Source organism: Cygnus atratus, chromosome 4 (genome assembly GCF_013377495.2).
Source record: "Cygnus atratus isolate AKBS03 ecotype Queensland, Australia chromosome 4, CAtr_DNAZoo_HiC_assembly, whole genome shotgun sequence".
NCBI classification, from domain to species: Eukaryota; Metazoa; Chordata; class Aves; order Anseriformes; family Anatidae; genus Cygnus; species Cygnus atratus.
The window spans coordinates 20,664,245-20,681,678 of record NC_066365.1 but is presented as its reverse complement, the minus strand read 5'-3'; the positions used below and the strand labels follow the sequence as shown (position 1 = coordinate 20,681,678).

Below are 17,434 nucleotides of genomic sequence, written 5' to 3'. Positions count from 1 at the left end.
TTTTGGGAAAGTAGTTTTCCAATTCCTCCTTCCATATAGCATATGACTCGAATCTACATGTCACACGTCTTGACCAGAAGAGTTTTGTTAATGAGAGGCTGTACCTAATAAATACCCAGCAAAACCACCTTGGGAAGTGACCTCTGCTATATACAGAAGGTCTTTACTGACCCTAGCACTACGTGCTAGACGAGGCTTATGCAAAGTTTAAGATATCACTTACTAAATCGGGTACAACCTGAAAATGCAGAGCTGCCCAAAGAAGATTTGCATAAAGATGTATTTTTAGCAATAATGAAGAAGCAGTGTGCTACTAGGTAGAAGTGTATCTATTAACACTCTGTACAAGCATTATTCAGCACTACTGAAGACAAATAATCAAAAAGCACAGGTAACATTTGTAAAGTAAAACTAGCCTCTCAAACGAGTGACTGTAATAGTAGCATTCTGAGCCTCCAAATATTGCCTCTGAAAGGCTGCAGCTTTGTAGTAGTGTCCAAATTCTACGCAATTCAATAAAATGCTGAGAGCTGCCAAGATAATCCAAAATACGTTCAGGAATAAAACAATGAATAAACAAAGTGCAGGAGGTATTCTTCCCCTTGTACATTTTTGTGACTGTTCCTTTAGGATTTTAACAAGAATTAGAATCTTCCTGCAATATTTTGATGTTACTTTAAAACACCATGAATAATTAAGTCTTTTTATATCACACCACTGGATGTTGTGGCAACGGTCTCAGTAAGCAAAAGCAGATCTAGCTCAAAGCTAGAAAGGCTACTTACCTCTTTATAGGATATCCACTCGTATGGCTGGTTTTGTTTTCTAACACCTAGACATGGACCGTTATCTAAAAACAGCAATGAGAGAGTTACTTAAAATTTAACCCCTGCTTCCTCTGTCTTAACAGCACACTAACTACACACCTACCAGCATTAAGCTGACACCCCATGAATTCTTTGGGGATACCTTCAGAATGCAAACCCCATTTTGGAGTTGGTGAGGGGGACAGGCAGGGAATGAAGCTGGTGAAGGTTGGGTTAGGCTAAGGAACACAGCACTGACTTAATTCACACAATGCTGCTTCGCAAGAGATCACAATTGGATTTGCCTTCAAGATGCTCACATTTAATGCATTCATCTTATTGATGGGTAGACATCCCCCCATCCACAACGGGGCTTCAGGAGCCCAGACCTTCAGTTCTTGACACCACTGAAAAGAGTAACTTTAATTTTAAACTTACTTGAAACGTGCAACCCCCTTTGGAAGATATCATAAGCTGTTCTCACATCATCATAGTAACAAGTTAACAATTCATCACTCTTAAGGAGAGAGGACCTTCGAGCATGCTCACCACCCTAAAAAAGACAATTAAAAAGGTTGGACACTTGTTGGATACAAATGAACAGGAAATTCCTGAAGAAATAAAAACCTCTCATCTATTTCAAACATTTTGTTATGAGTCTTAGTAAATTCTGCTTGAGAGAACTTCATTTCTGTTTCCCAGGACATCATTTAAAGATATGTGATTTCTCCCTGCATTACTGGAAGTACAAGGCAAAAACCTACCCTCAGCTACATTTGCTCTGTGCTCTCATATGTAAGAACCACAAAATGCCCTTTGATACCCCTCACTAGACAAAGATCATCTTTAAAAGCATTTTATCCCATTATATCAGCAGTTAAGCTTTCTAAATCCCTCCAACCTCAACTGGGGCATTCTAGATGTTAACACAGATCCTAATTTACTTTTCCAATTAGAAATAGTAAGCAACCATGTTCAGACAGGTTTCAAAACCTTAATGATTTTGAGCATGGTCAGTTTTAATCTGCTACTATAAAATAGGCTATGTTAAATAATCTCATTTTACACCAACTAAAGTTTCAGAAATTGTAATTATGCAAGTACTGTTGGGCCATACTTGTTCTGTTCAGGTGACAGACACTTACAAGCAGACTTAACAGGGAGACAGTACAGCCGGTTAAGCAGTTTCAAGCAAATATTACCTAAAATCCTCTTTATCAGGGGTTGTAGTCAGTTTGTGGCCCTTTCAAAGAAATTTTGGACTACCTAAATCTACACATTTATTATATCATCACCCACAATGTCAAAAACCTAATCAGATGCAGTTAGACTCTTCCCAGGCTATTGGTCTGGTTTTGATTTCAAGGTACCCTGGAAGATCAGAGAGCACCTGTTGTTATCTATAACTGGAAAGATACAGGTTTATCTGAAGATGTCATATCACACATGTCCATGGAAAGGAGCTAGCACATTAGTGATTCATCAGAGAAGGAAAAACATTTTAAAACTGAAACAAGTTGGACTTGTTTTTAGCAGAACTATGTGTAATGCTTGCCACTCCTTTGACCATAAGCAGAAACATACACTGTGAATATGGCCCAGAACAACTTAATGACTAGCTTACCTCCAAACAGTCATAACATTAGAAATTCAAGAGCATACTTGCCCTCAGACCAACATCTACTCTATAGGAAATGAGCTGATCACTTGGACACATCTCTGCCTGGAAAGAAAAGCCAGAGTGCTTATTTTATTGCACTTGTTTCACAGACACTGGATAACCAGGGTCAGCTTCTAGATTTCCCAGTTTTACCACCTCCGGAGCTAACCAGAGGGAGATCAAGCCACATAGTTTGTGACCACAGCCATAGGAAACATCTGCATGTAATGTATTGGCACCATGTTCGATGCACTCCAATTTCTGTGTAGGTGAGTATCACACCTTAAGTCACTCCTTGGGCAACAGTCAAGAAGTTGGTTTTCTTCTCAGCTGAGCTGGTACTATTTTGTTTACATGTCCTACTACTCAGAGCTACAAAAGCAGCTTTACAAAAAGCAGCTTTCAGAGGGCCTGAAGCACTAGCTGAACCTGAGGACAACGCTTACCAGGCAGAGAGCACACTGCTTAGATTCAGGGCTGACTGCACTCCCCTTCTTAACAAGAAAATTAAGAAACTATTGCAGACTACTACTGCCGAGACCCATTGGTTCTGTTCTATCAGTAAAGGAAAGCATAATCAGCGTATCGTCCTGCTTACTTAATTCCTTTTCTCAACACAAAGTAAAACTCTTACTCTAGGGCTGCTAGAAATTCACTTTCCACTGAAGAAGGCAGCTTCTTGCGTGAAGACCATCAGGAGTTCAACATTATTCTTCAGAGATGTGGCGAAATACACCTTGATATGCTGAAGATCATTTAGACCTTACCTCACGCTGCCACTTTTAAGTCATCTATTAGGTGACATTATGGTATTGGTCTAATTTTGCTTTGGAGTATAAAGGACTGGAATTACGCTATTTTAAGAGCCTGTACAAAGGGTCCTTACCCAAAATATTTGTGCAGCCATCAGGCACATCTTTGTAGCAGAAGTGCTTTTTAGTTTGCTGTGAACAACACTGCTCATTACTAGTCAGACATCTCAGCCTCAGGACTGGATGTTTGGCTGATTCCATGCAAGTTACCTGAATGGGATCTAACAGGCAGACCCAGTACAAAGTAAGCACTCAGAAGGGTTGTCAGTTTTAAAGTGTCCTTAAGGAGCCAAGAAATAAAGTTTTTTAATGCTAAGAACAGCCTTGGGTTACTTGTTTAAGGCAGCCAGGGCAGCATTTCAGGTTGTCACAAGAAGATGAGCAATTATGCAGCAGCTTGTAGACATTAAGAGTAAGACCTTGGATCGGTTTGTAATAGCTGCATCTTAAGGAAAGAAGTTTATTCCATAAGAGATATATTACATAACCCAAACAGGCACTGATTGTAACACAAGACAGCCACTTTTAGGCATAGGCTTACTTCTTGTTGATACAGGTGCTTAGGATGAGCAGTACTGTCAAAACATATTGCTGTCCCAACCAGGCCTCTCCTCTCTGAGAGATGATTTCCATGTTCCTAAGGGAAAGTACGCTGCCAAGCGATGCTTGGGTCACTAACATGCACATTCTGAGCAGCAAGAAGTACAAGCTAGGATTTCAAGCTAGCCATATAGTTTTGAGAAAGCTAATCCCCAGGTGAGCACACAACTGCTAAAAATCAATCCCTTAATACAGAGACAATCACAGGGCTAATCAAGCAATTACTGAAAGACAAGGCAAGCCAGAGCTCCTGTACCATATCAGGAGAGTGCATGGAGGTTTAAGAGCTTTCATGAGAGGAATGCCACTCTCCATATCTGAATGTCTTTTCTTAAGGGAAGAAAGCTGAAGTCCAACCCAAACTCTTACTACAAGACAATATTGACATCCTTACTGTTTACACACCGTATTTCTACATACTCTAGCAGAACTTGACCCAAATAGAAGTACTTGCATTTTTGAAGCATGACGTAATATATTTGACAGCCATACATCCTGCACTCTAAAATCAATAGTTCAAGTTGTTTAAATATGCATCACCAACTAAAAGCAATCCATAAGTAGACAGATCCAAATGCACCTAAGAGTCACAAACATGATTTTGCAAAAAGTCACTCTTACAATAAGGCCTTATTGCAGCACTGAAATCTTTGGTACAGTGCACAACTGAGTACAGCATGAGTCTCAGCAGTAGTCTCACGCTTATGATCACTCTTAATCTTGTCTTCCCTTCCACAGACAGTAGATTCAAGTGGATCCCGAAAGATTTTCACTTAGGCCTCAGAGATTCTCACAAAATTCATATTGTGTTTACAGCTTTGAAAACAGGATTTCTTTTCATGAAATGGAACTGTGGCATGTACATTTCAAAGACTGCAGTCCACGTATTTTGTGACACCTACTCTAAAAGAAAGCAGATACTTTCAGTAACTCAGCACCCATTTACCTCTGCATACAATCTCTATGCTCCCTCAGTGTTGGTTAGAATAGGTCACTGGGTGCTGACCTACTAAACCAAAGCTTTTCAGAGCCACGAAGTGACCCTGAACAGCAATAAATAGGATATTTTTCCTCCTTTAAGGAGCTATGAAGGCTTATCATCAGAATACATAGAAATCCTATGCCAGCCACTGGCTTCATTTAACTTCATTAGACACCAAGAGAATAAGTCACAAGTAAGAATTAAGCAGAAGCACATTTATAACTCAAAGCTATAACCATTAATGAACAGAGATTTGATATTCACAGTTGTGAATATTTGTGTTCTGCTACATCTCTTTTGGAGCATGTTGCTGATTCTCTAGACGTTTGAACATCTTTTCTGGTTAAAGATGATCAAGTTAAGGCATAATCTGAGAGCAGCGTTTTGCATTCTTCCTCCCACAGAAGTGGGAATCCATCTTAAAACAGCTAAGAGAATGGAGTACATGAAGTGAAATTCTGAGCAAACATAGCAAGAAACTGAAACTCAAGCACCGCATTACACTTGGTGCTATCATTAAAAGCACCAGTTCTAACAGATGTGAAACTTGCTTCAACATACATTCTCATTTCATTAGTTTGAGATGGCTTACAACATTATATTGTAAAGGGCTTTATCTGAATTGTCAAACAAAACTGGGCAGATCGTGGTCATTTCAAGATATTAAAGTTTGAGCTCTTTATCCCCAAGACATAACATTCAGCTTTTCTTCATTTAATACTAGCCATTCCTTCTATTAGTGTGTTTTCTGAAGGGACAATGAAAAGTAATCCCTCTCTACCTATTCTGCTCTGCTCAGAGCTGATGTTAATTAGTACAATATGGATCAATTGCACATTAAGTATTTTTAGTGAGGTCTCATACTACAGACAATTTTAATCATGGAATCCGTGAGTGATGAGCAGTTTAACTTGAAGAGGTAAAGGTAGTGAGCTGAGACTGCTGTCTAGTCTCAAGCACATAAACATTTGTCACTGGGTTTATGGCCTGTTAAAAGCTGCTGTTCCACCATCTTCCAGCACAAAGCCCCCCCAGCCTGCCATTGATACAGTCTATACTGGGTAGTGAGGCACTCCACAGCTGGAAAGCTTCACTGCTTGTTTATTGCAGCCACTAAAACATGTTGTTCTACAAGAATATTCTATACACTGTCTAAATGGCCACCGTCCAGATTGGGAAAGCTCACCAGAAGTGAGATCTAGCCTCTGAATCCCTAAAATACATGTGCTTCTTGTAGAGAGATGTTTTTGTAACTATCATGTTGCCAGAACACATTTGTCTCCTTCCTGCAATTCTAACAGTGGACCATTACTTGGTTTTCGTTACTGTGACATGACTTGTAGGCAAGCTTAGAAGTATATCATACTGGAAAAAAGACTAAGAAAAGCTAAGCTTCTGAATGGTGGGGCCAACTGATGCTTCAATTCTTCAGTTCCACTATCATGAAGCACTGCAGAGAAAGAAACGTGATCTGAGGCTACGATAGGAGTGTTTTGCTAGAGCTCATGAAAGGTTACCTACTGCAAAATTTCTAACTGCTCTGCCACATTTGTTTATACCAGTTTACTGTCACATCTTCTCTTAAGCTCATGAAGTTTACCTGTGACACACGACACCCAAATGGGGTCTAGCCACACAAAAGAATCTGCTGTAATGGGATTCTTTTGTTGCAAAGATGTATGAAAAGAAATCTATAGATATCATTTCTGACTATTAAGAGTAATGCAGTAAACTGTCACCCTTATTTTCCTATATTTTATAATACCTCACCTGAAGATCACAACTGTCCAAAGCTATCTCCTTCCGTCAAAAAAGGAAATACCTTGTCTACTCTGAGGAAATAGAGGGGCACTCGTGAGAGAATGAAATCCATCATAAAACAGTGACTCCGTAGTAAACAAGGAAATTGATAAAACTGCTGCTCAGGAAGCCAACCATGTAATCAGTTGTCCGTATTTCCATCTAAGCAACAGCTCTTCCCAGTCAAACCGTTTCCATATTTGACTTCAGTATTAAAACCACCACCTAACTGCAATATTGTGCCTCTGAAATCAAGACAAAAACTAAGCTAGCATATCCAGAGTTTGGTACATGGTTGCTTTAATTTCAACTTACTCTATGGCTGGGCTCTCTTGGCAGGACTCATATCTTTCCGCAGATCATTTCAGGACAGTTAGTACCCTCTTCATGCTTGTAACCTAATATAAAGTCTCATCTGTCAGCTATTATAAGCTAGATATTGTAACAGAATAGTATTAGTCTAATCAGTATACCCCACCATACACACTCTGACCAAGGCCTGATTTCATAAGTCACCACCTAAACAGTTTTAAAGTAAAAACTACACTGTGCCAGCTGTAATAGTCACAAGCTTCCTGCCACCACTCAGATCAGAAGCTCTTCTCACCAGTCTCTCTCCCATGCTAGTTATCACCACAGTGACCTGAAACCTCAACTTGGTCTTCAAATTCAGCAAGCCAAAAAAAGAGCCCAAGCCACACTTCAGAGAAGTGTTCCCCCCCTCCAGTTCAGAAACACTGCATAAGCAGTGACTGCTGTAGGCTTCAAAGTTCAGTGAATGACAGCATCAAGTGACACTTACCTCTACTTCCACAGACTGCATTGCTAAATCACATGGTGGTTTTAATGCTTTCGGTCTTGTCGCATACCAGTAGGTTGTGAGAGCTGCAAAAGCACCAAAACCCATCAGCGTGTTTGTTGGAAGGGTGCGCACATACTGCCTGACATCCCCAAGTTCCGGCATCCGTAGATGTCTGAACAACTCATGTGCCTGCATTGTAGTTCAGTGCAGTTGTCCCAGAGCTGGAATCTGTTGACGAGAAAAGAATTAGATTTGAAATTCTGCTTCAATTCAGTATTGTTATGGGAGAGCAATGTATGCTTTGTCCTACCAGCTTCTCACTATCAAAGTGACTTTATCTGCCACTAAGCAAGCAATATCTTTAGATTCCTGTAATGCAATTACGTAAATAAGCAATTACTAGTTCATACTCTGGAAAAACAGGTGTGGCTGACAGGAAGGCTCCAGGGTTTTAATATCACTTAAGACACTGCATTGCATTGTAACAAAACACGATTCTGTGATTGGGTTTTTGTCTGAAGGATAGTCTTTCAGAAGTGCTAGACCTTTACTGACAGAATAGCTACAGCACAAGGCTGCTTAAAGAGTGAGTGTCACATGGGACTTGGGGGAGAGAGGGCAGGGCTATGTTGGCTTACTTTCCGGCACTAACCCAACAGAGAGCAACCTAATCCTGCGGGAGCAGAGCAGGAGTTTTCACCTCCCCTTCCCTACTCTCCCCTCAGTCGTGCACAGAAAGCTCTGCAGAGCCTCCGCAGGAAGGCTCTCCCTATAGCCCACCGTGCTAGCTAGCTTCCTTTTTCTCCCGGTGTCACACCAACAATTCATCTTCAGACACAAGGCAGAACAAAGCAGCATCTGCGAGGCCGCGGCAAACAGTGGCATAAACAGGCACAGGAAGCACGTTTTACCCGTCACGTCCATACAGAGAGCTGAGGAAAGGCGACTCCTCGCCCGTGCCTCAGCGCGAGCTGACATGGATATTCCGCAGCCAGAAGCGGCCGCGGGAAAAAAAGCCTCGCCGTCAGCTCAGCTGGTGCCCTCCTCCCCAGCCAAGGTCCCCAGGGACGTCTGTCACATGCCAGAGCCAGGGGCTCCTGCCCACTGGGTTAGAGGTGAGCAGCAGCAGGCAGGCAGCGGGCCCTGCCAGGCCAATGGCGACCCGCAGCCGATCACCCCACAGCGCTGAAGGACGGCTGCCTGCCCTGCGCCAGCTCCCAGCTGCCTCCTGCCGCCCAGGGACATTGCCAGAGCCACATCTTCCTGCGTTCAGCCCCGTGGTGTGCTCCTTTGGGTCCCTGCAGCTCAGCCACTGGCAAGAGACGACACAGCAAGAGACCTAGAGAGCGTCAGATTTGTTTGGATGGCTACGACGTGCTGTGGAGCCATACACTACTGCACAGTGGTAGTATAGGAGATGCTGAAATCCAAGCAGCCAGAATTAGAGGTGCGTTCATTTCTGAGACCAAGCATACCAGGTTAACATCTCACACTTCTACAGGAAAAAAATCTGAAGTTTACGATCTGCCGATGAAATCTTTGTTGCTGCCATCAGTTATTCAGCTAGACAGGGGAGTCGTCTAGTCCATAAAGAGACTAACCAGTATTTGAGAAGGATTTGCTAGAGACAGCAAAAACACCTTAAGATGGTTCAAAGGACCCACCGTTTCACAACGCTGCACAGAGCAGCTGAGGTTGGAAGGGGCCTCTGGAGATCACCGAGTCCACCCCCTGCTCCAGCAGGGTCACCTAGAGCACGTTAGCAGAACAGTCTGAAATAAGGTCACAGACAGGGGTGTCAGGTCCATCTCTGGACAGGTCCCAGCCCCCCCAAGCCCGGGGGCACTGCCTTTCCCCACTCTCCCCTGTATTTATATCTCAGGGTAGCTGTCTGCATGGCCTAGGTATGCTGCATAGGGCCACTACAGAAGTGCCTTCTGATTATTTGCACTGCAATACGCAGCAGACCACATCACAGACCTGTGGCACCTCAAACTGTAGCAACGAAAGGTGAAGAACTGAGTACATCAAGAAATCTCTTCATCTTTCCTTAGCATAAAAAATTACTGACTCAATTAGGATCACTATGCCATCGCTTTTTATACATACAGCTACATTTCTTTGCATTGCAGGCATGAAAACTCTGGTGTTTTAGCTTCCCATAGATGAACACTAAGAATCAGTCAATCCCAACAAGAAAGGCTTAGCTTACAAATCAGTTTTGGATATCCTATTAGACACCACACTATCAGATTAGCAAAAGGGGGGTTAAAGTATATGTAAGGGCAAAGAGCAAGCTGAGCTCTTTCTTCCTCAAGCCTCACAATAAGCAGCTCTGACTTAAACAAATACTTGCTTTCCTCTCTGTATTAGTCAGGATATATCCTGCTCACATACTATATAATTCAGGAATGCAGGGTAATTAGAGAATTATTCTTTCAGAAAGCTGGTGTGCTATTACAGCTGACAAGAACTGAAGTAAACACCTTCATTTAATTCACATAAGAGTCCTATTGTAGTCAAGAAGCTGGGATAATTTAGGACTAGGTAAAGAAAAATGAGCATCACCACTCTTCATTTCTTTGACCAGTCGTTTGGAGAGCAATTTATAAACAAAACATTCTTGAATTTCAGTTACATAACTTACTCCACTGCTTACGCTTGTATTGAGGGAGACTCATTACACCTTCTGCCTCATCAGCACAGAGAGGCAAGATCAGGACAAAGTTCTCAGCAGAACGAAGCAATTCCTAGCTTTGACACTATCAACTAGGTCGTATCAACTCTTTCTGTAGTTAAGATGAAGTCAGATGCAACAAGAACACTCACATTCATAAACATGCATGAATATGCCCTCTCAAAAAAGATGAGGTTTCAATGCCCTTCAGCCTTCTTTGATCCATCCCAGTAATTACTTGCCTTATGCTCCAATCATATCAGACATCCAAGGTCTTCCCCATGATCAAGGAGAACAGTTTAAAGTCCACAAAGGTCTTTTCAATTGAAGTAGACCTGGCCTTCAGTCCTTTTCCTCGAGTAAGTGCCCAGCTAAGTCTACTTACTCCAGACGAGTAAAACAGCCCAGCAAGGCTTCATACACTCCACTCACCTCTGTTACTTCCACCCCAAAGCACCAACTTATCCTTCAAGTTATGCAGCCCACCCACACCCGGACACTCCATAATTGCTACCTATGGACCTCCCCATTTTTAAGCTTCACTGAAGTTTTGCCCCCACCTTTCACCTCAGCCAACAGAAGACTAGAAGAGTGATCAGTAAGCTATTAACTCCAACTGCACAGTCAGCATGAGCCATCTGCTTGGAGAAGTGCACCTTGAACAACTTGGTGGTAGGACACTCACAGAGGCAGTTGTGCAAGGCCAACAAGATTCACCGAGACCAGTGGTTGCAGCTCCATGTTCTTCTCCAAAAACTCAGGTATTGAAATCGCTTCTTAACCACATGGGGTCTGGACTGCAGGCAATGGACTGTGGAACTAGGTCCTACCGTGAGATGGTAGGTGGTGACTGACTGCAGGTCATGGCTGGAGACTCAAAGGAGGCACATCCCAGGTGAGAAGCACCCGTCTTTGACACTCAGCTTGCTACTTGGGGCACGAGGGACAACATCTGAGCAGGTCAAAAAACCACTTTCCTCAAAGCAACCAATAGACCTTGGCTGGTTTGGTTTTAGTTAAACTATACCAGGCAGACACGGGAAACAGGTTCTAGTAACAGGGCAGAAGAACTCCATCAGAGGTAATTACCTGTGCTCTGCAGAAACAGTGGTTTCCAAACCCAGCCCCTGAAAGCATCCCTCTACATTCATCGCATCAGTTCAGTCAGAGTTCTGCACAGCTCAGACAAAGCCAGCTCTCTTTGCACACACACACCCCGCAGCACCCAGGGCTCATTCTTCACAGCACAGCCAGTATCTCAAGGCAACGACCCAAGTTGGCAGCACTCGGCCGTTCTTTGCTGCTCCTACTCTGGGCACACAATGGGCTATTTACAGAGGGCAGCAGCCTGCCCATTGTCTACCCGTGGCCAGACATGGTTCGAGTGCAACGGAAGAGAACAGGAGAGCAGCCGTCAGCTCCTTTGCTGCAGAGAAAACAGCCCCAAGAGCCGATGGCCTCTTCCCCCCTGCCCTAACACTGAGGGCAGCGGGACGCCAGCGCTGGTGGCTGGTGATAAAGGCAAGCTCCCCACACGGCCTGGAAGGAGCAGCCACGTTATTTCGGCGCTCTTACAGAAAGGAGGGCAGCTTCTCTTGCGGTTCCTCTCGCTGTGAGCGGTATGGCCCCAAGATGTTTTCACTGTGAAAGGCTAGAAGAGGTTACCAGCCACCCATGTACCTTTGGGTTAGCCTCAGAGCTGTTGAGCAATTAGTTTGTTTTTCTTACTGCTACAGGTTACACCCCAGAGCTCCCAGTGTCCCCCTAACGCTCAAGTCTTTTTCCACTCATCCTTTAAAGAAGAGCCAAGTGCAGAATCATATTCTAGCTTTAATGCAGAGTACAAGAGGGTGCAACTAATAGCTTTGGCTACTGACAAAAGAAATCCTTGCCTGAATAGATACCTAATTCTAATCTCATGGTGCAATTTACAATCAGCTTAAGTTTCAACCAGCCCAATCCTTCCCAGATGCACGCTCCCACAACCCTCTGCTGGCCAGGGATTCAGCTGGTGGTACACGCACACACGGGACATGGTCTAGCAAAACCAGCTTTCCTGGGTTAGTTCTGATGCTAGTTCTCAGCTAGACCGGCTCTCGGCTTGATGAGCAGATAGCCATTAGCTCCCAGAAGGAAACGAGACAGCACAGCTGCCCCTTGGTTTCTCCAGCTGCAGAGCTACACCTCAAGCACGTAACTCCAGACACCGCACACGAGGCCTCCCAGGATTCTCTCCCCCCTGCCCTGCAGTCAAGGCAGTAACTTGACTGAGGTCTTGCAACCACCTGTGTCAGAGCCAGCCGTACCCAGCAGGGAAACCACAAGCACCCTAAAGACACAAAGGAGCACAGGTAATTAAGGCCTGGAGGAGATTTCTCAGATTAAGCCTCCTGACATAAATGCTGCAGCAAGGTGTGTTGCACGGTGCTCAGCATGGCACATATAACATGCAAGTCTGGCCTTGGCCACAAAGGGCTCTCCCAAACAAGTCAAATACTGTTGAAATGTAACATGGTCCCCATCAACTACTCCACTCTCCTCCCCTATCCCCTTCTCTCCAAGGAAAACAAACCTAAATATCACATCTTACCCAGAATCTCCCAACCAGGTTTCAGAGCTACAAACCCCGCTTCTGAAGTAGTTGGCTGCCAAATTCGCTTTCCTGTAACAGCGATGAAGAAAGAATCAATAAGCTGTTAATGAGGAACCCATCCCACAGATGGGAACAAGCAGGTCCCTAATATTCACCCCTCGACACCTTGAGCCTCCCAGCTGCCTGCAGCCCCCCCAGTCTGGCTCTGAGCAAGCACGGGGCACCGTGCAGTGGTTCAGGTTGCCTCTGAGGGCTGTGTCCCTTCATCTGGGACAAGGCAGATGGCTGGAGGGAAGCAGCCTGCCAGCTCGATTCAGCCCCACCAGGCAGGAGGGACACGGTGACTCAATAAGCCGCAGCTGAAGCAGTGAAGACTTGTTGCAACCTTGAAGCACTGCATCTGACAGGGATGTGTCAAGGCTCTGTCCCCCACTGACAGGCAAAGTCACAGCCCTGTCCTCAGCCATTTGGCCGCAACCCTCCTACAATCAAACGGAACAGCACCTGGATTCTTGCCTCTTAATGAGGCCCAACAAGTAATCTGAGTGCACACCAGCGAGGTCACTGGAGTTCACTCCAGTTCAGAAGCCAAGTGGATTCCTGTCATGTGGCTCGATCGATGTCTTTTGTGCAGTTAGCACCCTTCAGTAGCACTCGGTAACACCACGCTAAAGAAATCAGCACTTCCCTCTAAAGCCTGTGAGACCATGACCAATTTTAAGTGTTCCATTGATTGGCACCTATACACACACAGCAACCACTAAAAGTCTTACCAGTTTATCCTCTTCAATGAGGAATAAAAACGCTTACAGACATCTTCTTTGAAGCCTAAATTACTTTCTCCCTTTAGAACTGCATCCCTACAACCCTGGCTAGCATCGTGACACTCCCCTGTTAATTTATCTCAGCCCAAACACCGAGCAGATGACGATCACCCCACAGAGGGGACTGCCCTGAGCTGGCAGCTTTCCGGTGGCACTAGCAGCTTGAGCCAACTTATTCATGCTACTTGTTCCAGGAAAGTCCTGTGTGTACCTCAAGGTAACATATGCTTCAAGTACTCACCTGAGACCACGCAACAGTGAGTTTCTTACTCATGCTTCGGTCACCTGACAGCCATAGCAAAGGGTAACCTGGGTCAGGCATACTTCAGCCATGGTGCATCACACCAGTGTTTACATTCAGCAGAAAGTTTAAAAGAGTGTAACCCACAGCACTGAGGCCAGACAGATCAGTAAGTTCTTACTGGAAGCAACTAATTCACCACAGTGCTCTCCCAACACTAGCACCACAGGAAAGCTATGACAAACCAAGCAGCCCCCCCTTGGCACCAGGTATTAAGGTACCCCTTTATCTCCTCCAAAGGGACCTTGCTTTTCCAGGAAGCTCACCCCTCCTCACCGGCCTATTAATGCAGCCCAACTGCAGAGACCAAGTTGTCAAATACAAGGCACATGCAGTATCAAGCTGAAAAGCTTAAGAGTTCTAGGTTTACGAACTGCGATTCATGTAAGAAGCCAGAAGTCCTTTTCTGGAAACAGCTTGCTGCCACAGGACATCATGCATTTCTGCTATAAGCCTTAAATAAGAAAGTCCAGCAATAAGAAAGAGCTTTTTTCCTCCTCTCTATCGAACTATAGAAGCAGTTTTCAGTCAATGCTGGACAAACTACCAGTACTAAGGTTCAATTCTCAACCAAAGTGAGTATTTTACCCTCTGTAGATGGCTAACTCCAAAAACAGGAGGCAGCAAGAGAGCAGAAGCCTGTGTGTTACCAGGAGGCAGGACCTGCAGAAGAGCGAGCCCCCCCACCTGCAGGCAGGGTTCAGGCTGCTGCCTGCAAAGGTCAGCACTGCTCAGCAGCCCTTCCCTCAGCCACACAGCATGAGGAACTCCCACACAAAGTCCTGTACCTACAGACATGCCATCTCCCCTCTCATTTGTGAGGATTTCTAGGGAGTTACCACTGGTTATATTTTAATAAAATATTTTGTGTACTTTCCACTTGTAGTTTAGCACAGCACAGAAGTAGAATAAGGCAGCCAATCTTTGCATCACACTACCAGAAGCACAATTTACCAAGCACTGTATTCCCTTGGGCCAGAACCTCTCCCTCTGCTGCACATTTGAAATATCTGGTGCCATTAGCCTTTGAGTCTACTCATTCCAGTCATCTGCATTATCAAGACTTGTACAAAATAAATAGAAAAAACAAAAACAAAGCCACTATTGTATTCTATTGCTCACATTAGCTAAAATGTCTTCTTGTAGGGGAAATAGAAAGAGTTTACGCCTCCCCACTGGAGATTAACACACTCAGGTCTGAAAAGTGTATGATCTACCTCCTCCAAAAATCCAATGCAGCATTAATTTGCAGTGGAGCGATCAGGTAGGAGAGTCAGCTACAGAGGCTTTACTCAAAGAAACAGGGGAGTTACTTACCCAGATAAGTATTATGAAGAGAGTTTTCTTTCCTTCCATTTGAATTGCTGGTTTTATTTCTCCACTGATACAGATACCAACCTTGTACTTGCCCTTGACGTGAAAGGCTACTCAGGGGCAGGCTTCTCAAGAACTGATGACCTACTTCCAACCTCAAGCTGGGAGATTTGTAGTTGTAAAACAGTATCTACCAAATTTAGAAGCAGCCTTTTGATTCAACATAGTCACTGCAGCCCCCAGAATAGGCTAAGGCCAGTTGCTCAAGACCTTGAATTGAGTACACTACACAAAACAGATATTTGTAACTACAAGCTTTTAATCCAGCCCCCCAATCATTTCTGTATTCCAATATAAACACACTTGATATCTTTCTGTTTCAGAGAATCAGCCAACAGCAGTACAGCTCCATGAGGAGCTCCGTATTTCATTTCCCCTCATTAGGTGTTACTGGTGAGGAGAGAAAAGAAAGGCATTTTTCCCCTAAGCTCAATGCCTTCTTGATCCGAGAAATCTGAGCTGAATCTCTTGATCTGAGAAACCTCAGCCCTCAAGCCAGGGCACATTCCCAAGCACATAGGTGTGAATATAAAAGCTCCCAAGCAGGCTGAGGAGACGGCACTGCTCCCTGCAAAGCAACGTGGCCAAAAAGCCTGCTTACACCACACAGAATAATTTCACCTAGGCACAAATATAAAAGCACAGGGCTTCAGGAGCAGTTAGTTTAGATGTCACTATTTCCTGTCACAGGACAGGACCATCATATCTCTGACACCAACCCAACGGAGGCAAGTCTTTAGGCAGATTGCTCGGTCCAGAAGCGCTTTGGTAATACCCCAGACAGCTCACAGGCTTGCCCTTTAGAAATTCAGAAGGCTTCCAGGGTTGCGATTCCTGTTCGACAGGAACAACAAACGCGTGCACCTCGGAACAAAAACATCGCTGAACTCGGACAAACCCCCAGCTCCGTATCCCTACCTAGCGGGGGGCAGGCGGCCTGCGGACTCCCAGCCCCTCAGCCTTCCATTTTAGGCCGGTTCACCTCACACCACGCTTCCACGCGCGCTTAAAAAAATAAATAAATAAATAAACAGATGCTGCTTCAACAACACGCTGTATCCGAGAGCAGCCTCCTCGGGTCCAGCGAGGCTAGGTCCGGCACCCAGACGCTGAAACCCACAGCCCGGCGAGGCCGGGGGAGGCAAACAGGGCTCCGGGGGCAGCCTGCGCTGCGCCACGGCTGGCGGCAGGCCGGGCACCGCTCCTGTGCCCGCCGCAGCCCGGCTGACAGCCGGCCAAGCAGGCCGCCCGGCCCCGGGGCTGCGGGCAGGTCGAGGCGGCGGCCCCGGCAGGCCCCGGCCCGGCCCGGCCCTGACAGCCGCCGGCACCCGCCCGGCAGCCCCCCGGCCTCCTCGCCCCCGTCTCCCCGGTGGCGGCGGCGGTTCCCCCCGAGCCTCGCTCACCTCCCGGCGGCCGCACGGCGGAGCAGGGCTATGCACGGCTTCCCCCGGCGCCGCCCTATTTAAGCGGAGCACGGCGGGAGCGGCGGGTGCGTGTGGCGAGCCCGCCTCCTCCGCCTTCACCGCCCCCTGCCGCCGCCGCACGGAGGGCGAGAGGGCTTGCACCGCCTCCTGCGCGGGGCCTGCGGCTGTGCCGGCCCCTTACGGTCCCTCAGGGCCAGCCCCGGCCCCTCACGGCCAGCCCCGGTCCCCCGCAGGGAGCGGGGACAGGCCGGCAATCAGTCGCCTTGTCCCTCCCTCCCTGTGGGGTTCAGCCCTCTCACTTCATCCCCCTAAATTCAAGGAGCCCCAATGAGCCGCCTTGTTCCTCCTTTGCTCGCTCGCGGGATTTGGAGGTACAGGGTGCAGCCCTTTATACCTTACAAAGCCAAGGTGACAGCTTGTGAGGGAAACTTCTCCTCCCAGCTGTACAAAAGCCGTCTGCATCCAGTACAAGTATGCTGAAAAGTTGCACATTTCATGATAAAAGCGGATAATGAACTCATCGCAACCCCAAGAACCCTATGTTACCAACCACTAAATTTTGCTTGTGAGGGGACTGCAGATTTGAGGCGTGCTGTGACAAAACAGAGGAGCTTGGAGTTGTTTCAGCGGACCTCTGAAAGTCAAGTTACCTTGCTGTGGTTTGGCTGTGTGCTTCACTGGCCCATTTCGTTTGTAAATCATCAACCCAAATCTCAAAGTTCTGCCATATCGTACACACTGAGTAGTGCCATGGGTTTCAGCCTCCTCTGTTTCATGGG

At 45.8% G+C, this 17,434-nt stretch overlaps 1 protein-coding gene across 2 annotated transcripts in view; it reads right to left on the bottom strand.

Annotated features, from left to right (window-relative positions):
* The window catches only part of ACSL1 (acyl-CoA synthetase long chain family member 1), a 38,312-nt gene extending 21,541 nt beyond the window's left edge, over positions 1–16,771 (bottom strand). The window contains exons 1-5 of one of the 2 annotated variants that reach the window (XM_035557884.2): positions 12,730–12,801; positions 9,127–9,234; positions 7,463–7,690; positions 1,245–1,359; positions 786–850 (exon numbers count right to left, since the gene is read on the bottom strand). In XM_035557884.2, the coding sequence (XP_035413777.1) occupies positions 786–850; positions 1,245–1,359; positions 7,463–7,657 (375 nt within the window). In that variant the 5' untranslated portion in view covers positions 7,658–7,690; positions 9,127–9,234; positions 12,730–12,801. Of the gene's footprint in view, positions 1–785; positions 851–1,244; positions 1,360–7,462; positions 7,691–9,126; positions 9,235–12,729; positions 12,802–16,634 lie in introns of those variants that run through there. The other variant, XM_035557883.2, reaches the window with a different exon arrangement.
* Between the last annotated feature and the right edge of the window lie 663 nt (positions 16,772–17,434).